The sequence below is a fragment of the Scyliorhinus torazame genome, chromosome 8, assembly GCF_047496885.1.
Source record: "Scyliorhinus torazame isolate Kashiwa2021f chromosome 8, sScyTor2.1, whole genome shotgun sequence".
Taxonomy (NCBI): domain Eukaryota; kingdom Metazoa; phylum Chordata; class Chondrichthyes; order Carcharhiniformes; family Scyliorhinidae; genus Scyliorhinus; species Scyliorhinus torazame.
This window is the reverse complement of record NC_092714.1, coordinates 253,154,140-253,177,206: the sequence shown is the minus strand read 5'-3', so window position 1 is coordinate 253,177,206 and position 23,067 is coordinate 253,154,140. Positions and strand designations below refer to the sequence as shown.

General features: G+C 41.8%; 1 protein-coding gene across 7 annotated transcripts in view; it reads right to left on the bottom strand.

Moving 5' to 3' along the window:
• Positions 1-23,067, bottom strand: part of LOC140428543 (nuclear receptor coactivator 3-like) — a 326,952-nt gene that overhangs the window by 55,711 nt on the left and 248,174 nt on the right. For 6 of the 7 annotated variants that reach the window (XM_072515140.1, XM_072515137.1, XM_072515136.1 and 3 more), the window contains 6 exons: positions 19,005-19,112; positions 13,836-14,008; positions 9,519-9,619; positions 9,082-9,256; positions 6,315-6,503; positions 4,671-4,775 (listed from right to left, as the gene is read on the bottom strand). In XM_072515140.1, coding sequence (XP_072371241.1) covers positions 4,671-4,775; positions 6,315-6,503; positions 9,082-9,256; positions 9,519-9,619; positions 13,836-14,008; positions 19,005-19,093 — 832 coding nt within the window. In that variant the 5' untranslated portion in view covers positions 19,094-19,112. The remainder of the gene's footprint in view (positions 1-4,670; positions 4,776-6,314; positions 6,504-9,081; positions 9,257-9,518; positions 9,620-13,835; positions 14,009-19,004; positions 19,113-23,067) is intronic. The other variant, XM_072515143.1, reaches the window with a different exon arrangement.

Genomic DNA, 23,067 nt, shown 5'->3' with positions numbered 1-23,067 from the left:
ACATGTTCTTATGCATGCTGATTGTGACGTATTTGCAGGAAGGCGCGGCACGTCTAACTAAGAGCTGAAGATGACCATGGCTCATATCTAACTTAGTGAACATTTGGCTACCTGCTAGTTTGGCATAGGAAAGGTAAAGTTTCCAAAATCACAGATGACCACAGGCTGCTTTCACTTTTGAGGGGGAGAGCTGACTGGTGGTGATTTAAGCAGAGGATCACCATACTTCAGGCGAGGGGCATGATTGAGAAGGCAGGCCTTCATGAATAATCTCAGCCGGTAAGGAAATTGAACCCACGCTGCTGGCCTTGTTCTGCATCACAAACCAGCTGTCTAGCCCACAGAGTTAAACTGGACCGGGGCATATGGGTCTTCTGCTTGCAGCTTGGGGTAACTATCCAATTTAGAAACCCAATTAATCGTAAGTTTATAATCCCCGGAAAGGCAGACCGATTTGTCCGGTTTAAGGTCGGGTTGACCGATTCTGCCCACTCTGCGAATTACACAGGTCTTATTATACCTCTACTTTCCAGGCACCCAAGCTTGGTCTCTCCCTTCTCCAACAGGGAATATGGAACCGGTCTTGCTCGGAAATTTTTAGGCATTACGTCGGGGTTGACTTGGATTTTGGCTCTGGCTCCTCTTATTTTCCCAAGGCCCTGTTGGAAGACATCAGGGTTTTTGCTGATAACTTTGCACAGTTCTCCAACGTCCAGTCTGAAACTCTCCAGCCAATCGCCAGTCTCTCCCCTAAGACTTGGTCCCTGTCCTTGCACAATGACGAGTAGAAAGCAGACAGACTGCTGCTAGTCGGTCACAGAGCTGTTGTAGTACCCTTAACCCAGAAAGGTTCCCTCATGTAGATGGTTGATCTCATGTCTTCAACCTCAAGCATTGGATACCAGTTTGGAGGCAATCAAATGTCTGTTCCCCAATGACAAGACACGGCAGCAACCCAACTCTAATGGATGACCGTTTACGAATAGCTTCTTCGTTATTTGAGCGACCTTGGTATTGATGATACAGTTTAATTGCATAGTCTCTTCATCTGGAAGTGGACATACCTGCATGGTACATGCTTGCCTTGGCTTCTTCCCTGATCAGCACACCTTTTGCCAATTCCTATAGCCTTGCCTTGGTTGTACTCTTTTACATGGCTTACAATAGTCCATCATCTGGTATTTGCATTCGTCCAGAGCAGGTTTCCTAGCATTCTTAGGATTATCATGAAATTTCCTTGATTGCTGGGGGACACCAGCCGAGCTCCAACTTGGTGATGGGCACATTCAACCGAGGGTAGGAGGCTCCTCCCCCTAACTGGAGAGCATTATTATCAGGTGCCCTCTGTAGCTCATGAGCCCCTTTTGCACGTTAGCACAGTTGCTTCACAGTGCCAGGGTACCAGGTTCAATTCCCACTTGGGTCACTGTCTGTGCGGAGTCTGCACGTTCTCGCTGTGTCTGTGTGGGTTTCCTCTGGGTGCTCCAGTTTCCTCCCACAAGTCCCGAAAGACGTGCTTGTTAGGTGATTCTGAATTCTCCCTCAGTGCACCCGAACAGGCACCGTAGGGTGGCGACGAGGGGATTTTCCACAGTAATTTTCATTGCAGTGTTAACGTAAGCCTAATATTATTATTATTTCTGTGTTCTCCAGGGATAGGGTGATCTCAATAACGTTTTTTAGATACAGGTTAGGCTCTGCCAGTAACTTTTTGAGTTGTGACATTATTTATTCCACACACCAATCTGTCGCGCAAATCTCGGTCAGGGATGGGTCGAATTCACAATGTTCTGGCAGTTTCTGCAACCTGGTTTAAAAATTCAGTGACTATCTTCTGGGGTCTTCCTCGCCATATTAAAGCGGGATCTCTGGAGGATAATAGAGGGCTTCTGATCATAGTGATTCTGTACTAGGTCTACAAGCTCGTCAAAAGTTTTCAAGTCAGGGGCATCTGGGTAGGTCAGGCTTTTTATTGTGCTCAATGTTGGAATCCCGCATGCTGTCAGCAGAATCACTTTCAGCTTCTCGTCTCCCACGATGTTATCAGAAGAAGTAACGCATGCGCTCCGCCTATTGAGCCCAGTCTTTGCCGTTAAAGTTACAAAGTTTGAGTTTTCGAAGAGAGGCATTTTGTTCCTTACCAGAGATGGGGCTTGTATTCAACATTCTGCTCGGAAAAATGTTTTACTCCTCGTCGCCAACGTAGCAACTTCGCCAAGGCAAGTCTATTAACAATAACTCCCTTTATTAAAGTAACAAAAAGAGCCGCGGCCACGGTGTACATCACTTGCATCCCAGCCCGGGTCTTAACTGCAGGTTTTGAACCCCCGCCATGCATCTCCTATTGAGTGAACCTGTGCCCGCTCAATAGGGGAATTCATATTCTACAAAGCCCATGGGGACATAAATTGACAATCCCCAATGTCTTTTATGGTGATCGTAACAGGGACCAAAAAGCCAAAAGGGCTTGGCGACAAAGAACTGACATGAGTGAGAGATCACTATGGGACATTATACTGCACGAGTCATAGGGCGCAGCACTGAGGAGACATATCAAGCCTAATGCTGCCGAATGAGGATTTCAGCAGGAGTGATAAGAGTTTGGGATGGAATTGGACAATATTGTGAAGGCTAAAGCAGGTAGTCACAAGGTTTGAAATTCAGCTAATAGAAGTACCGAACACCAACACTGTCAGTTTGGTTTGATTAATTAGCAGGAAAAAGAGATGGATTTGATGCCTGAAATTCTCAATATTAAACTCTGGGCCGCAGATATCTGAAAAAAAATACCTTTGGTACTTGTGTTTATCTAGTCAATGACCAGTTTCAGATGACGCGCATGAACTCCAGAGACAAAGGTAAGTAACTCGAACATCAAACTTGGAAAGAATAAGACCGTAAGACATAGAAGTATAATCAGGCCACTCGGCCCATCGAGTCTGCTCCGTCATTCAATCATGGCTGATATTTTATCATCCCCATTCTCCTGCCTCCTCCCCATAACCCGATCCCCTTATTAATCAAGAACTTATCTACCTCCATCTTAAAGACACTCAGTGACTTGGCCTCCACAGCCTTATGCGGTAAAGAGCTCCACAGATTCACCACCCTCTGGCTGAAGAAATTGCTCATCTCAAGTTTTAAAAGATCGTCCCTTTAGTCTGAGATGGTGCCCTCTGTTTCTAGTTTTTCCTACAAGAGGAAACATCCTCTCCACGTCCACTCTATCCAGGCCTCGCAGTATCCTGTAAGTTTCAATAAGATCCCCCTCATCCTTCTAAGCTCCAATGAGTAGACCCAGAGTCCTCAACCGTTCCTCATACGACAAGTTCTTCATTCCAGGGATCATTCTTGTGAACCTCCTCTGGACCCTTTCCAAGGCCAGCACATCCTTCCTTCCACACGGGGCCCAAAAACTGCTCAGAATACTCCAAATGGGGTCTGACCAGAGCCTTATACAGCCTCAGAAGTACATCCCTCGTCTTGTATTCTAGCCCTCTTAACATGAATGCTAACATTGCATTTGCCTTCTTAACTGCTGACTGAACCTGCACATTAACCTTAAGAGAATCGTGAACAAGGACTCCCAAGTCCCTTTGTGCTTCTGCTTTCCTAAGCATTTCCCCATTTAGAAAATAGTCTATGCCTAAATTCCTCCTTCCAAAGTGCATAACCTCACACTTTTCCACATTGTATTTCATTTGCCACTTCATCGCCCACTCTCCTAGCTTGTCCAAATCCTTCTGCAGCCCTCGTGCTTCCTCAATACTACCTGTCCGTCTACAGATCTTTGCATATCTGCAAACTTAGCAACAGTGCCTTCAGTTGCTTCCTCCAGATCATTAATGTATATTGTGAAAGTTTGTGGTCCCAGCACCGACCCCTGAGGTACACCACTAGTCACCGGCTGCCATCCTGATAAAGACCCCTTTATCCCCACTCTCTATTCATGCTATTCAGAAACAAAGTAAAATGTAAGAGGATAGCACTTATGGTAGTTAGCACTGCTGCCTCACAGCACCATGGACCCGGGTTCAACTCCGGTCTCGGGTGACTGTGTGGAATTTGCACTTTCTCCCAGTGTCTGCGCGGGATTCCTTCGGGTGCCTTGGTTTCCTCCTAGAGTCCAAAGATGCGCAGGTTCGGTGGATTGGCCATGCTATATTGTCCCTTAACGTCTAAGGATGTGTAGGTTAGGTGGGTTACGGGGATAGGGTGGGGAAGCCGGCCTAGGTAGGGTTCTTTTTCAGAGGGTTGGGGCAGACTCTATGGGCTGAATGATCTCCTTCTGCGCTGTAGGAAGTCTGCGCTGTAGGAATTCTATGATTCTATAACAAATGGAGTAAAATGGAAAATAAATTATCAAACAATTTATGAATATGTTCTAAACTATTTTACATGAACAGGGTTAAGCATAGTTGCAAAATTCTGACCACCAAAGAAAAGTTATTAATAAATTAGGCATTGCTCCAACCATATCTTTCATAAGGTGATATCTTTTAAATGGCCAGCATAGAATTCTCAATCTTCCAGCTGTTGAAGCTTTAAAAGAATGGATTCAAAATAAATAAAGCCTTTTTCTGTAACTAACTTAAAACATGAAGTAACTTAAATTTCACAGCTTAAACACACCTTTTCCGTTAATCAAAGTGGTTACTCCGAGTGCTCACCTGTCATATCATGTCTTGTGACAAAGCTTTCAGGAGTGGACGGAAACACCGATCTCTCCACTGGTGTAATCCTTCTTGCTACACAAATCATACAGGACTGCAGATCTGAAAGGGAAAAAACTGAGTTTTCATTTCTAATTTCCAGGTTAGAATTATTAACATATTTTATAAAAACAAACAATATTATTCTGTATCATGGACAATGTTCCATGCTATTTATTTACCTGACGCATAACAGTTACAGATGCACAAAAGCAGTCAGGGTTTCAAAATTCCTGAAGGAAATGTTAGCAAAGTTGGCCTTGCCCTCTGGGCAATTGATGGCTCAATTACAGCCTTCAATACTAACAATACTGAGGTAGAATACTGAAGCAGATCCACCTAAATTATTTACTGAAACTATTCCACTTTCTGACCACAGGAAAATGGTTTTAAAAAAACTTGCTATCTTGCTACCATGTACCAACTTTATCCCATTTCCATTCATGTTGCAACACCTGTGTTCATTCCATTTGCCGCTCCTCAGAAAATGAAGCAGTTCATGTCCACGTGCCCTGACTAACTTACGGGCTTGTACTGATAAAGTAGCAAGTAACTAGACAATCGCCATCTCCATCAAGCAAGTTTAACCAACTCCATTTGACATTCAACAGCATTACCATTATTGATTCCTTCACCACTAAGAGCCTGGGGCTCAGCTTTAACCAGAAACAAACTGGACCAGCCACAATAATACTTCGGTTACAAGAGCAGGTCAGAATCAGGGCAGTCAGGGCAGCATGGTGGCGCAGTGGGTTAGCCCTGCAGCCTCACGGCACCGAGGTCCCAGGTTCGATCCCAGCTCTGGGTCACTGCCCGTGTGGAGTTTGCACATTCTCCCCGTGTTTGCGTGGGTTTCGCCCCCACAACCCAAAGATGTGCAGGCTAGGTGGATTGACCACGCTAATATTGCCCCTTAATTGGAAAAAATTAATTGGGTACAGAATCAGGGCAGTCTGCTGAAAATGACATACTTCCTGGCCCCAAAAAACCTTTCCACGGCCAAAGTACAAGTCTGGAATGTGATGAAATATTCTCCAATTGCCTAATCAAGTGCAGTTCCAACAACACTCGAGACGCTCGACAACATCCAGAGCAAAACAGCCTGTTTGATCGGTATGCCAACCACCACCAGGGCTACAATGTGTACCATCTACCAGATGAACTGCAACAACTTATCATGGCTTCTCCAACAGCACCTACCAAAGCAATGGCCTCTAACACCTAGAAAGACAAGAGCAACAAGCACATAGGAACACCACCCCTGAAAGTTCCCCTCCAAAGCACAGATCATCTTGACTCTGTTAACCTTGCGTTTTCATCATCGCTGAGAAATCCTGGAGCACTCTCCAGGTGTACTGTGGGTATACCATCAACACATGGACTGTAGCAGTTCAGGTAGATGGCTCACCATAACCATCTCAAGGCAATTGGGATGTGCAGAAATGCTGGCCTTGCAGTGGTGCCTACATTCCATGAGTGAGCAAATAAAAACATTAAAGCTTGATACATTTCAGCCAATTGGCTAAGTGACCTCTTTAATAAAAACAAATCACTTCAGCTTTTAACTGCAAGTCCTAATGGCTTAATATATTAGAACTTTACCTTCACCTTCTTCAGTCATAGCCTTTGGCTGAGAAAGTGCAAAGCACTGCATAGTTTCATATTTCTGACGTGGCTCGTGGTTTCCATTCGACTCATCTAAAGTATCATATGGCATCTGAACTAACATACGACAGTTAAACGTATGGCTCTTCTGTCTTTGAGTTTCATTTGTCCAAGAAACCCCATTCACTGAAGAATAAATCAACAAAGATCATGAGTAATAGTACAGCAATCTTTATGGTTAACAAATCAGACATGCAATCTGTAAATTCTGGACATTCATTCGCATCATTCAGATATCTGCAAAGCTGTTAAGAGGCAGATAATTAATGGGGATTATCTTCACATTGCCAAGTCTTCAGGCTACTCCAGGAACATCCCAACTCCAATACCTGGCTGCACCAAGTCCTCCCCAATAAACCTACACAGCAAGACTGCACAGTTCTCAAGGATCTCTGATCATGGGCATTAATTTCATACACTAGAATTTTTGCTACTGCATTGGGCGTTCCTGAAATGTTTATAATTCAAGGTTACAAGTACAGAATTACTTAATCTCATTTTTTTTTGATTCAACATGTGTCAATATAAAGAAAATACAATCTGAAAAAGAAAAATAATTGTTGGATACAAAACTTTTTTTGTTCTTTTAATAGTTTTGACTTTCTGCTTTGTTGTCTTTTTCTGTTGGAATAACTTGATTGCTCTAGCAATTTTAGAAACAAACCGTTTTATCCAGTATTATTTTTTCAGATGCCAGTCATTCACAGCAAAAGTGCCAGCATTCATGACTAACCAGTGATTCACAGCAGTATCAAGGGAACGTGCAGGCAAATAACACCCTACCTCAAAGAACATTAAAAAAACATTATTTCATGGGATGTGGGCATCACTGGCAAGGGCCCTTGAACAGAATGGCTTACAAGATTATTTCGGAGGGTAGTTAAGAGTCAAACACATTGCTGTGGGTCTGTGTCAGCGGTGGGCCTGACCAGGTAAAGAGGCAGATTTCCTTCAGTACAGCACATTAGTGAGTCAGATGGGTTCTTATAAGAATGATAGTTCTTATGATAGTTCCATGGTCCCCATTACGGAGACTGGCTTTCAATTCCAGATTTTCTTAATTTGCCATCATGGTGTGATTTTAACCCGTGCCCCCATAAAATTAGCTTGGGCCTGTGGATTACTAGTCCAGTGACCGTACCACTATGTCATCATCTCCCCGCCATCAGCAAGTTTGAAATCAAATGGCCTGATAGAGCAGCAGCTTGTATGTAAAGTCTAAACAACATTAAAATTGGTAATATGACATTGCTCTTCCAACCGCCACTCTCCAAGCCCATAAACTTGTGCATACAAATTAAGTTTACTGTGGTCGTACAAAAAAAAAATCCAGAGGCTAGCAACTATGAGACATCACGTTCATTTTTAGACATAGATGGTGGACCAGTGGGAGGAACAGGACTGTTCCCCAGCCCCTCAAGGAAGCTCTGAGTCTCTTTTCTGGCAAGTCACATCCAATGCACACGGTGGTCACCCTCCACCAACTAAGCTCCAAACTCAAGTTTCCTGCTGAGATCTGACCCCCCCGCCCCCCCACCACCACTCTGCCATAACAAGCCACAATGTCTCCCCTCCACCCAATTGCTAACTTCTGTATTGCTGGTTACCACTCTGCCATAACAAGCCACAATGTCTCCCCTCCACCCAATTGCTAACTTCTGTATTACTGGTCATAATTTTTTATTTTTTTTTTAAGTAGGAAAGCCACAAGAAATCATGGGAAGAAATGAGTCAGCAAAATCTTATTTCAACAGAAAATTTTAATCCAAGATAGGTGTTAATTGACAGAGTAAATGCGTCATTGTGCGCTTTTTACAGTGTGGATACAGTTAGTCGCTTGTCAAAATAGCTTTCTGCCAAGGGAAAGCACAGGAAGTCTCAATGAGTGAGCTTGACAGCCTTAGCAAGCAGCAACTGTGATTTAAAATTGACGAAGGCCACACCCCAAAGGATTATAGTCATGACCTTGATGCAAATGCACCTCTTCCTGACAGCTACCATTATAGCCTATTAAACTGCAAGTTTTTAAGATGCTATAACGTATCCATTACTAAGCTTAGGCTAGTTCTCACAAAAATTCAATTTGTCGAATGGAATCTCCGAGAAGCACTACGTTGTCCTGCCTCAGACCTTGTCCACAAGAAATCCAAATGGAGTTAAATGATGGCAAGTTATGAAGGTCCATGAGCCAACATAACAATCCGAGTATTGGTCACAATGACAACAGTCAGCTCTTATTGGATCTTGTAAAAGGGCTTGAATATCACAGGACATAGATTGAAGCGGGACCATTTATTGCTGTACCCTACTGCCAAAAGTTTGCAATAGGAATCCAGCCACTAGGTGCTCTGAACTGCTGCTGCTTCTATCTCTGGGTAGCTTGACTTATCAAAGATCGGAGTTAAATTCACCTTGTTTGGTTGTGTACCTTTCCATTATCCGGAATCTAAACTGATTTGTTGTGGACTGCTTTGCTGAAGAACAAAAGCAGTACTCTCACAGCTTGGGTTTACTTATCTGTCAGACTCCTTGGCTGGATTAAAACCCTTTCCATCCATGCACCGTGATGTTGGGTGTTCCCACCTGGTCACAAAGATTTGGTAATCAAATCAAGACATAAGTAGGAGGATGGGGTGGAGAGCTGCAGTCGGATTTACACACTTAATTCCTTCGGCCACAATTTTGAAGGCACAATTTAAAATACCTGTAGATTTTGGTAAATTTCGAAGAAATTCATCCCGGTCCTCTTGATGAAGGATGTTATACACGCTCGTGTTCATAAGCTCCTCCTGTTTGTACTGAAGGTACTGGGTAACGTTTTCAGACACAAAAACTATGTTTCCATCTCGATTGACCACAAACAGAAAGCCATCCAAGGCCTACAAACCACAAAGAAACCATGTCTTGTTATGTAAAATCTCTGTAGGAATATTTATCAGCATTCACCACGGTTCATTCCAGAGCAGTAAGTGAAGATGTATATCGTAAAAGATGCATGTCCAATAGCATTAAGAAAAAATTATCTACACAAAATCTACTTGGATAATTAAACCGTCCCAATGGGAGTTTCTTCCAATTCAAAGGCAAAAGTGCATGTGTGATAGAAACTAAAATTAAATCTGTTGCGCCTTTGAGGCTTACCTTAAGCAAGAGCGGACCCAATGAATCCTTGTCAATGACTCCTTGCCCTGTCGAAGATACGTCCGCTTTCTGCACATCATCTTCGTTTGAAGATGCTTTTCCTATGAAGAAAAACAATCATCTCTTATTGCATGGGGACTAAAAAAGAAAAAAAATAGAAAAGCTGCTCTCAAGTTTCACTGTCACATGTCCATTGTCTCTGAGAAGTAACCTGGGGGTATATTTTTAAAGTTGGAGTTGCAAACAGAGCTCCTAATATAGGTTAAAAAAAACAGTCTAAGTATCATTCTAATTTCTTGATCACAATTCCATTACACCAGTGTCTCGGTTTAAAAATATTAACAATTTACCACGGTCAATAGCAAGTTGTATTTACATAGTCAACGTTCACAGCAGAAAATCCCAACATGCTTCCTGGATGGGCACAAGGAAAAGCGGGACACCCAGCCGAGAATGGAAAGATTAGGAGGGACGAAGAAAATGATGGAATTGCAGGAAAGAGGAGAGGTAGAGAAGTTTAGGGAGAGAATTCTAGAACAAAAGACCGGGTAACGGAAGGTCGTGACCTCATGGTGTAATGAGTGAATGAAGGGGAAACGTGCACATCTGATTAGAGTCAGGGTAATTAATACTTCAGAGGGCAGAGTTGGAGGAAATTGAAGAGACAGGGCCGGGCTTTTGAAGTCAAGGATGAGGATTTAAAGATGTAAAAACCGTGCTAAAAACAGAGCAGGTCTAGCAACATCTTGTGGCCAGAGTAACAGAGGTAACGTTTTGAGTTCAATTGGAATTATCCTTGAAACGGACTATCTGGAACAAGATTGAACCAAGAGCTCTGGTAAATTGGAGAAACTCAGTAAAAGCTACTGATGTTTTGTTTGAGCTAGAATTCAAATAAGAACTCAGTTAAATAATATAGGGCTAAATATTCCATCAATTCTTATGACTGACGAAAAGAACTAGCGTTAATAGAGTTTAAAATCGAGTATTTGAATATTTTCTCAGCAGGATGAACACATACATTCCACCTTCCTCCAGCAATTCCATTGAAATTAACTGTGGATCTTTGTATAATAGTCCAAATTACTGTCTATTAGACTGGAACAAGAATTCAATCTCTTTGCTCTGGGACCGCACTGCCAAATGACAAGTTAAAATTAAGGAGTTACAAAGCAATTCTTGAAAGAGGGGGAAGGTCAGCACATTGGTTAGCACTGTTGCTTCACAGCGCCAGAGACTCGGGTTTGATTCCTGGCATGGGTCACTGTCTGTGCGGTGTCTGCACATTCTCAGGGTTTCCTCCGGGTGCTCTGGTTTCCTCTCACATGTTCCAAAAGATGTGCTTGGCAGGTGAATTGGACATTCTGAATTCTCCCTCAGTGTACCCGAACAGGTGCCATAGTGTGGCGACTAAGAGATTTTCATGGTAACTTCATTGCAGTGTTTTTTTTTAAATTTAGAGTGTCCAAATCATTTTTTCCAATTAAGGAGCAATTTAGCGTGGCCATCCACCCACCCTGCACATCTTTGGGTTGTGGGGGCGAAACCCACGCAAACACCGGGAGAACGTGCAAATTCCACACGGACAGTGGTTCAGAGCTGTGCTAACCACTGTGCTGCCCCAACTTTATTGCAGTGTTAAGCCTACTTGCGACACTAATAAAGGCTCCTTCACCTGAGGAAGGAGCAGTGCTCCAAAAGCTAGTGATTCGAAACAAACCTGTTGGACTTTAACCTGGTGTTGTCAGTCTTCTTACAAGGAGGGAAACATAAAACGGAAAACTATACGGCAGTTCACCTAACATCTGTCACGAGGAAAATGCTGGAATCCATTCTTAACGTAGCAACAGGATATATAGAAAATCATAATACAATCTGATAGTCAAAATGGCTTTGTGACAGAGAAATAGCATGTGACAAATTAGATAGTTGTTTGGTAGTCCAGAATTTAAGTATTGCTAAAAAATAGAGACATGCTGTCAAAGCCTTTTGTCTTGCATTCATCAGGACAGTTTAAAAGGATAACAACAGTAAAAGGAACAACTGCAAGAGAAGAGAGTACTGACTTGTTGGCAAGTGGACTCTGATTGGTAGAGACGTTGCCATGGTGAATGCACCAGGGAACAGTTATCTGCCAAGCTCATTTTTGAAACAACCTGGTTCATCCCCCATGGCAATACCTTGACCAGAGTCAACCTGCCTGGTTTGAATTTGAACAAAAGCTCGAGAGGTAACTGGTAATCTTGTGAACTATCCTGGGGAGTGTAAAACGAAAAGTTTCAATAGTGTGTCTATTTTTTTTTTTAAAAAGCAATTCTGTTTTTTTGAGGATGTAACAAGCAGGATGGAAAATAACCAGTCGAAGTAGTGTAGTTGCATTTCCAAAAGGCTTTTGAAAAGGTGCCATATAAAAAGTTACTTATTATACAAGATGCGAGCTTATGATGTTAGGGGTGATACATTAGCATGGATAGAAGATTGGCTAACTAAGAGGGTTTGGAATAAATGGGTCAGTTTCAGGATAGCAAACCGTAATTTGTGGAGTGCCGCAAGGATTGGTGCTTGGGCCTCAACTATTTATGATCTACAATAATGACTTGGATAAAGGGACCGACTGTACAGTAGCCAAATTTGTTGACAATAAGAAGATAGGGAGGAAAGCAAGTTGAGGAGGATACAAGGGTCTGTAAAAAAGGTTATAGATAGGATAAATGAGTGGGTAGAAATTTGGCAGATGGGAGTATAATGTGAGGTGTATACTGTGGAAGAAGATTAGAAAAGCAGATTCTTTAAATGGAGACAGACTATAAAATGCTGCAGTACAGAGGGATCTGGGAGCTTGATACATGAATCACAAAATGTCAGCAAGCTGGTGCAAAAAGTAATTAGGAAGGAAAACGGAATGTTTATTGCAAAGGGGATAGAGTATAAATCTAATGAAGTCTTGCTGCAACTGTACAGGGCATTGGTAACGCCACACCTAGAGTACAGTTCTCATCACCTTATTTAAGGAGGGATATACTTGCATTGGAAGCAGCTCACAGACTGATTCCCAGGATGAAGGGGTTATCGCATGAGGAAAAATTGAGCAGATTGGGTCTATACGCATTTGAGTTGAATTGAATTGATTGGAGTTTGGAAGAATGCGAGATGATCACTTGAAACATAGGATTCTGAGGGGGTTTGACAGGGCAGATGTTAAAAGGATGCTTCCTCTCAGGGGGGAACTTAGAGCTGGGGTGCACAATTTAAAAATAAGGGGTCTTGTATTTAAGATGAAGATGAGGAGGAATTTGTAGTCTCGGGGGGGGGGGGGGGGGGGTGTCATTAGTCTTTAGAAGTATGTACTCCAGAGAGCAGTGGAGACTGAATCATTGAATATATTCAAGGTGGAGACAAGGCAGATTCTTGATTGACATGACAGTCAAGGGTTACCGGGGTGGAGTTTGGGGACTGACGGGAAGGAAAGTGGAGTTAAGACCACAATCAGATCAGCCATGATTTTAATGAATGGTCCAGAAGGCTCAAGGGGCTGAGTGGCCGACTCCTTTTCCTATTTCTTAGGTTCTGAAATTGGTAAGTCAGTTTTATCAACATCTCAGAGGGGTGAGCAAGTTCCATTTATTTTTGTTCCAGCCATCAGCCAAATCAAACTATGCTGCAGAGCTGCCATTAATGGCTAAACAGGAAGGGATTTGATTTTGTAGTTAGTTGTAAATGCAGCAGTGGCTTGCAGGTCCCATCACTACAGCAACTGAGGTCCCCTGTTTTTATAATGCTGGTAGAGTACAAATTGTCTCTCTTAACAATGGCACTCATTCAACGTTACTTACTCCATTTCATGAATTAACAATATTGTTGAGACACACCACACACACACACACACACACACACACACACACACACACACACAGAGAGAGAACGAACGAGAACTCTGGGCTTCACTATTGTACTTCAAAGGTCATTCAAGGAAAGTGTACAACAACAACTTAACATTTATATAGCATCTTTAATGTATTAAAACATCCAAAAGGTATAGTTTAGTTTAGGCAAGACCAGCGAGTGGAGGAGAAGAAGGGACTGAGGAACTGTGTGTAAGCTATGTTGGCTTTGGAGGGAGGGGGGGTTATTTACTGAGTTATGTTTACATTTGTAAGTACTGTTATAAAATCATAAATGCCTTAATAAAATGTTTTTCAAAAAAAAGGTCCGAAGGTGTTTCAGAGGAGCAGTATCAAACAAAATTTGACAGTGACTCATTCCATTGGATATTTCCCTCAGTAATACTTTGTAGAGGGCTATAATGTACCGGATTACCTTGCTCCTTTATCTGACGAATCTGCCTCACAGTTTCTTTCAAGATTGCACATTTATCAGGTTTGACATTGAAGTTGTCAATGTCACTTAGGTTGGCAGAGATTAGTTCAGCCAGCTCCTCGATGTATTTGCTCTCTTGCTCACGACGACGCTTTTCAATGCTACAATTCACACTGTCAAACACAAGTTATGCAGGAGGTGAATACTCTAATAATGATTACCAACAAATAATCTTACAACAGTCTAGTTCCTGCCATATTGCTTTCACCACAATCTATATATTCTGCTAATTTATTTTTTCTAAATTCAATGACTTCTACTTGATAGAACGTACATTGTTACACAGTGATATGCTCTATGTGATGTACTCTGAATTAGCCATCAGCAAGCGTAATTAAGAACAATGAGTTTAATATACCAAAATAATGTTTTCTAGAATAGGACTTTTAAAGAAAGTACTCAATTGAGGGGGTTCGTCAGCATCAGATTCCATAGTACATTTGAGTAAACTTACTATTGCCACATTGGTCTGCAGTCCCTTCAGAGTCAAGAATTGGCACTATAGTAACATAGGCTTATCACCAACCCAAGATTGTTTCAAATACGGCAGAGAATGGGAAACTGATAAATTCACCTTGATACTCCTTGGAGGAGTATATGTAGCTCTGAAGTATTGTCAATGAATTAAGTAAACAATAATGCCTTAAACTGTTGTGGCAATCACTTTGGCATTTTAGTTGGAACTTGTGCTTATCTACTTATTGTAGCATCAATAAATTAAACAGACAAGTTCCAGTGGTGGACCATGTTGGCATACAAACATTCTGGCATGACATTGGTATAATAATCCCAATTGTACCAAATTCCAGGTAAATTGGAGGAGCTGGTGCCAATCAAAAATAGTTAATAATAAGGCACACCAATATGCACCTCAAGACAGATGGTTCCTGTACCTCCCAATAATTTAAACCCGAATTGGTGATAGATTGTTGTAGGGCTATCTTCAATATCTCCGGTTCAAGTTCATTTCAAGTATGTCCAAGAATGCTTGTTGATCTGTTGGCAAGGTCATACAAATAGCACTGGAAGTAAGCAAGTTCGATTCAAAAGAAACCAGAGGGATTAACTTTGGAGGCTGTGCAGGGTGAGGTAACTGCTGTGGAGATTGAGGCTGCTTGAGTTGCCGCTCTGGAGAACCACTGACATGTCCCATGTTGGGTCCAGCAAAGTATGGGACACTAAGGAAGAAACTGTGAGCTGATTCGAGGGGTTGGGGTGGGGGGCTTCAAGTTTGGGCCCTCAGGAGGACAGTGTAAACTGTGGTATAACGCTGGATCATGGGAAATGGGAAACCAGATGAAAGGTACCATAGAAAGGTGAAAACAAGAGTCATGGAATAAAACAATTAACAGGATAAACTGAAAGAATAGATAGGAATAATAGGTTTTGGAATGATAGCCAAGGTGTGCACACGGATGAGCACAAGGGACAGCTGAGCTATGTCAACAGGATGGAGATGCAGGCGAGGCATGGAGGGGTCTTAGGAATTGGCCAGAGAGGACAGGAGATAAATCAATTATTTAAGGACCAGGAAACAGCAGAGTAAGACCTGGATGTAGAAAAGAAAGGAAGTAGAGTCAGCAACAATCACAGGCCAGCGGGGAAGAAGCCCAGCTCTCAGCTGGCAGAGAACAATCAGAGGAACAAAGTATTGACTGAGGTTCAACAAAGGTTGGTAAAAGTCTAGAGAATCCAGAGAAGGAATTCAGAATTGACCAAGTGTCTCAACATTCTAAAGGAATGGGGAATGATTTCAATGACCCCCATGGATCATCAAAAGCCCACTAAGGCGCCAATTGAGTCAATCAATATTTTATGCAGCGGAGAAATAGTCCACAGCCATTTTTTATTCCTGCGAACCCAACATTGCCATTGGACCAAGTCTGCAGAGTCAGGTTTACGCGCTAGGCATGTCGTTACTACAAGGGAGAGTTTCGTTAATCTGAAATGTTTCAAGTAGCTACAATTATAGTCATCTTCTCAGTAACTGGTTAAAAAAACTCCAATTCACAATGTTCTCGAAAATTGAAAATGGCAGTTGAATATATCTGCAATTCAAATCATTTTCTGCAAGTGATCAAGTGTAGCACGGCAAAAGGATTTGAACTTCAGAATTCAGATCATGCCAATATTGACCTATTTATTTAGCTCACATGGGCTTGGTCCCTTTTGAGGATCCGATCCCACGTGAGCTCACTGTGATGCACTGAAAAGGCTTTTCCAGGATCTTTCATCATCAGCTCGCAATAGAGAAATCGACACGTAATTTACAGCATGCGTCACCAACCAAGCCTTCCAGGAAATTATGATGTTTTCAATTTGGAGATATGGTGTGGGGGTAGGGGGAGACAATCTTGTAGTATTGCAGAACTTCCCACAGGTGGCAGCAGATTAATGGCTTCAATTGGATACAGGCCTTTGAATTTAAACAGATTCACATGGGGAGGGATACATAAGATGACTGGTTTTTTTGGCATCACTTGCGTGAAAATGCACACGGCAATTGAGTCAACCAATATTTTAGGCAGTTGAGGAATTCAGATTCCACAGCCAATGTTTTTACTCCTGCCAACCCAACATTGCCATTGGACCAAGTCCGCAGAGCTATCGTTTCCACTAGCGATGATTTCCAATAAATCATCTGCTCGTTGATTATACCAAAACAAAATAGATTCTTTTTTTTTTTTTTTTAATTTAGGGTGCCCAATTATTTTTTCCAATTAAGGGGCAATTTAGCATGGCCAATCCACCTATCCTGCACATTTTTGGGTTGTGGGGGTGAAACCCACGCAAACGCATGGAGAACGTGCAAACTCCACACGGACAGCGATCTAGAGCTGGGATTCGAACCCGGGTCCTCAGTGCCGTAGGCAGCAATAACCACTGTGCCACCGTGCTGCCCACAAAATAGATTCTTAAATAGTTCCAACTCGTGCACCAAGAGTCTGAAGCAAAAACTAACCACTGTGCACCAGTGTAACTGGCAAGATGTTCTTTATGAGTTTCAGTCATTTTCTGTTATTTAAAATCAGCTCACTCAGAAGTGGACCTTCTGGACTTTGATTAAAAATGTCTTTGTTTGTGATAAGCCTGGGGTAATCCAAGAGCCAATTTCGCAAAGCGAAAAATATATAAAATAAAGGAGGCCAAGTCATTCTCCCAACTGAACCGTTCACAACACAGTTACAGCCGATCCTCAATTGAAACCACTGGTGCCTGTACCACCCATCTCCCAAGAGTCACTTCAGATGGCCACAAATAGGATGGGTGTGTCAGGAAGAAAGGAAAATTGACATTTTTCTCCCCGAATTATAATTAAGGTTGCCGGCTGTGATTAAATGTAATCCTGGAGGTTTCATCACATGACTAGTCCTCACGCTCCAAACATTATTCAGCCAAAATATCCATCCTTGTGATGCACTGCCTTCCTACATCAATTGGAAAGCAAAAAGACTCATTACCTAATTGAATGATGCTTGATTGTCAGCCAAGTACCTACAGTCATAAACAGTGCTATCGTCATATCATATGGCATTTACTCAGCAATAACCTGCTCGCGGACGCTCAGTTTGGGTTCCGCCAGGGTCAGTCAGCTCCTGACCTCATTGCAGCCTTGGTTCAGCCCTTGACATCAAGGCATCATTTGATCAAGTGTGGCATCAAAAAGCCCGAGGAAAACTAGAGTCAATGGGAATCAGAGGGAAAATTTTCCACTGGCTGGAGTCATATCTAACGCAATGGAAGATGGATGTGATGGTTAGAAGTCAATCTCAACTCCAGGGCAACACCGTAGAAGTTTCTCAGGGTAGTAGCCTAGGCCCAACATCTTCAGCTGCTTCATCAATGACCTCCCTTCTATCGCAAGGTCAGAAGTGGAAATGTTTGCAGCTGATTTCACAACGTTCAGTACCATTCATGTCTCCTCAGATACAGAAGCAATTCATGTCCAATTGCAACACCTGGACAATATCCAGGCTTGGGCTGACAAGTGGCAAGTGACAGGCAATGACATTCTCCAACAAGAGAGGACAGAACCTACACCCCTCGACATTCAATGGCATTACCATTACTGAATTTCCCGCCATCAACATCCTGGAGATTACCATTGATCAGAAACTGAACTGGACTAAGCATACAAATGCTATGGCTACTAGAGCAGGTCAAAGGCTAGGAATCGTGCAGCGCATAACTCACCTCCTGATCCCACAATGCCTGTCCACCATCTACAATGCATAAGTCAGGAGTGTAATGGAATACCAAGATAAACACAAATTACTGTGCATGCTGGAATCTGAAACAAAAACAGCAAATATTGGACAATCTCAGCAGGTCTGCTAAGATTGTCCAGTATTTTCTGTTTTTGTGTGATGGAATACTCTCCCCTTGCTTGGATGAGTGCAGCTCCAACTATACTCAAGAAGCTTGACACCAGCCCACTTGACTGCTATCTCTTCCACAAACATTCAATCCCTTCACCACCGACCAACAGTGACAGCCGTGTGTACCATCTACAAGATGCACTGTGAGAACTTACCAGGGTTCCTCAGGCAGCACCTTTCATACCCACAAGCACTACAATCTAGAAGGACATGAGCAGCAGATACCCGGGAACACCACGTGGTGGTTCCCCTCCACGTCATTCACCATCCGGACTTGGAAATACATAGTCGTTCCTTCACTGTCACTGGGTCGGAATTCTGGAATTCCCCCCCTAACAACACTGTGGGAGTACCAACACCTCAGGGACTGCTGCGGTTCAAGGTGGCAGACCACTACCACCTTCTCAAGGGCAACTGGGAATGGGCAATAAATGCTTGCCTAGCCTGCGACATCCAAACTCTGTAAATTAATTTTAAGAAACAGCCTTTCCTCCCATTTGTAATATGTTTAGATCCAGTAAAGAGAGAGATAAATATTCAAAGAAACTGACAAAAAAATCCTTTTTTACGGTTTCTATTTTTCTCCAGGATTACACACAGCAGTACCCCAAAGATGATCTTCAATTCTTAGAAACTCCTGATCAATTCTGGAGGGTTGGCAACCCCAATTATAATACTGTTACTGACACTAGTCATATTGAAAAGTTATTTATTACAGCTCTTTAGATACCTTGATCCCTGAGCATCGAAGGACGAAAGTTTTCGTTTCCTTGAATCAGAATTCACCGGATCCAGCGCGTTTTCTCCAGGTCCACTCATCTTAAACACATATCAGCGACTGTGAGACAAAATTGAAGAGGTAAGGGCTCAACTCAGATGCAGTCCTTCTTTAGAAGTGCTCACTGGTTGGATGAATCTTTCTTATTCACCTGCAAATTAGCAGGTTTCTTAAATATTCCAAAAACACTCATCAAGTAGCTTTATGTCAAATCATGCAAGTACCAGAAAAGCCGATATCTAATGCACCAATATGATCAACTTTAATCAAGAATTAAGACTGCCAAGCTTAAATCATGAGCACAAAATGACGAGGGCCTGTGCTTTCACTTTGTGCCACCTCTGCAGAGAGCATCATGTGCGTCATTTTCCATTTGTCCTGCACGTGACCCTCATTTCCTTTCAATTTTGAAAGAAATAGTTGGTTGACATTAAAGATGACACAGTTACTTTGTTCCAGTTCTCACCCAATTTGCATAAACAACTCTGACAGATGATATATGAAATGTGCATTGCAGGCTATCTGATTTAATACTGGAAATAATCAAACTTCACTGAGCAAATACATATGTATAAAGAATGCAAAAATGCATACAGATTTCAGTCTGAACAATGACACTGGAATTCCAGCTATTTAAACATGGTATGAATTCATGGTCAAGAGTCTAACCTGACAACAAGGGAAGGAGTGAGATTCCCTCAATTCTGTTCCTTTAGGAGTCAATTCCGACCTTAACAGCCAATTTAAACTGTACAAATCTGGCATGGGTGTAATACCCAAATCACTTCAAACCAACACTAAACTCACAATACACCCATAGAAAATACTCAGTAAGGAGCCACTGAAGATAACCAATGCAAAACAAAAGTGCTAAAGTCAAAATAATTTTCATTGCTCTAATGTTGTCAACAAGTCAAAGAATGTGTTTAACATTTATAATTCATGTGGGAAAGTTGAACATAGTTTTCCATGCTTAAAGTGTCTGCATAAAGTCACAAATTTAAGTTATGAACTTTGAGAATTCCCCAATTCAGATTTTAAAAACACAAGGCTACAGGAAAAGGTGGGAGTCGGCGACTAGCTAAGTTGTTCTTGCAGAGAGCCAGCATGGACACAAGGGGTCAAATGGCCTCCTTCTGTGCTGCAACCACTATGATTCTATGAAAACAAGTTCCACCTCACTGACAATTGGGGGTGAATCACAAGGGCTGACAACAATTGGATTAAACCAAAGCCATACCCACCGATGAATTGGATGACGATGAACACCATTGTATCAAGGCATACTCTTCCTAAAATGAACAGATACCTTGCCCGTCCTTCTACAAGACTATGGCTGTGGTTGCACAAAAAAAACTAAAACCAGACCTCTGGAGTTCCTACAGTTCTGCCCCAATATTTTACATCATGCCAAGAAGTCTGCAAAGCTTTATAAAGACTTCTCCTTCCGAAACTATCTTTCTGTCAGTGTCATCATCTTGACATCTTTTTCTGATGCACAAAAGTTAATGGGAATAAGTATCCATCTGGTGCTGCTGAAACAGGATTAATAAAGTAGCATTTGGCTTTACGAAAACTGGACTTGTGCAGTCTATCTTTATTTCCAGAAACCCCCAAGGTCAGCAATGAGTCAGCATCAGCTCTCTTAATGAAATCTCCAGCAGAACCACATTATACCAAATATATTTACAAATACGAAAATATTTAAATATCTATGGCTACAAAAATAAATATCGGGAAGGTCAAAAAGCCCCTGCACAATCATTCATTATTCTTCCAATAGGCAGCAAGTACAGAATTAATCAAATTTTCATAAAATCTGAACTGTTGACTAATTAAGGAGTAATTTTTCCGATTTGCTGGAAACAGTTGTATTCTCTCTCTCTCTCCCCCACTTCCCCCCCCCCCCCCATCCCCCTCTCCGCCCCCCCCCCCCCCCCCAAAAAAAAATGTTGCTGCTTGGAAGGAAACCCTGTGATAGTTGAGCAGAACATCCTGTTAACAAGTGGCGGAAGTTGAAGGTTTTTTTCCTGCAGCACTGGTAGATTTATTGAATAAAGCAACAAAGACAAAAAAACCTTAAACTTTCACATCTAGCCAGTTTAAAATAATTTCTTCAGTATGTTTGCAATCATTCTCAAATTTTACTTTCTGGTTCATAATTATTAACATACAGACCTCAACTTAAAAAAGGTATTTTGCACAAAGGAAAATATTCAGTGCAGTAATTACCTTAGATATAAACTGGGTTAATCCTATGCCTATGTGACAATCAGCTGTTCAATAACTTGACAGTTTCAATATAGGCCCATTAAACTTTATACAGTAACTGGGGAAAATAATGGAAACTATACAATGCTGTAGATTGGAGACATATCTATGAAGCAATAGCTTAATAAGTAACCAGAGTGCTTGTATAATAATAGCTTAATAAGTAACAGCATGAAGTTAGGAGGAAAAGTTCTTGTCCGACTGACCTCAGTTTCTTTGAAAATGCTACAAGTAACACACATTGGAAGGGGCTGTGATGTAGTTTATTAAATTTTTCCTAGAAGCTAAAATAAAGGCCTATATCAAAGACTACATGGCAATTCAAAGCAGAATTTTGTGACTGGATAGGAACTCTGATCAAAATAAATAGGCAAGCGTTCAGCGAGAGACATAGTCAGGCCAGAAGAGAAGTGATAATGTCAAGTATTGCAGAGGTCAGTCTTTGACCTTTGATATGTCTTATTTACATAAATATCCTGGATGATGCAACCAATTTGAAGTGTGTTACTTTTGCAAACATTACGAAAACAGGGAGTGCAACAAGAACAGTGAATGCAGATATAGTCTTATAGAAGGATTTAGCTCTGCTTTACATCAATACCAGTAAATGGGAAATTAAATATTGAGAAAGTGAAGCATTACACATTCGGAAAAAGACTTACAGCAATATACAACGAAAGAGACCTGGGAGCAATAACAGATTTCTCACTTACAATGTAAAGACAATAGAGTCCAATTTCAGGTTCCACAAAAATCAAATGGGGTGATACTGCCCCACCTTTACTCCATCCACGATCTCTCTCCATCCCCAACCCTCTAACCCGATATTTTAAGCAAGCAATTTGCTGGGAGGCCTCAAAATGGCTTAGGCATCCCATCTGAAAGCCAAAATCGAGTGTGGAGAAGTATTTAAATAGGAAAGCAGAATGTTTGGATACACAACCAAACCAGTTCAGCTAAAGAATACAGAAGTTATGAAGACTTTATATTGCATCTTAATCAGATTGCTCTCTGCATACTGCGGGCTATTCCAGTTTCCACACTTCAAAGGAGAATAAATGTGTTTTGAAAGAGTGAAAAGGGCAGTAGCAATGATCATGAGGTAAGGAGGAATGGACTGGATTAGAAAGTTTATCACACCACCATCCCAGAAGGATAAGGATAAGTTATATTATGGGAGCAGGTATTGTTATGATGCTAATGTGAATCAAAATACTGTTATGTCAATAAAATAAAAACAAACATTTAACTTATTTAAAATAATTTAAAAATTAATAAAGTCACCACAGTCCAGATGACCATAGGCTGCTTTCCCCTTTGCAGCAAGATGGCGCTCTGCGGAGCGTGACGACGAGCTCTACCAAACAGATCCTCTTTTAACATATTTTATAATCGTACTAATCTATTAAAATTTAATTCTAGCACTAACATTATCACTAACCTTTCTCTTTAATCTTCCTTTGCAGGTTTGAAGATCCCCCAAGACCCGCGGAGACCTTTTAACCCGACTCGACTTGACCTGGCTGAACTCCTGTATGTTTCACCCGATTTACCTTGCGGATCTTGTGTTGCCCTTTTATGTATTTTCTTTTTATTTTCATGTACTAAATGATCTGTTTGAGTTGCTCGCAGAAAAATACTTCTCACTGTACCTCGGTACACATGACAATTAAACAAATCTGATCCGATCCTTCGGTGGGAGACCTGACCAGTGTTGATTTAACCTGAGGATCACCACACCTCA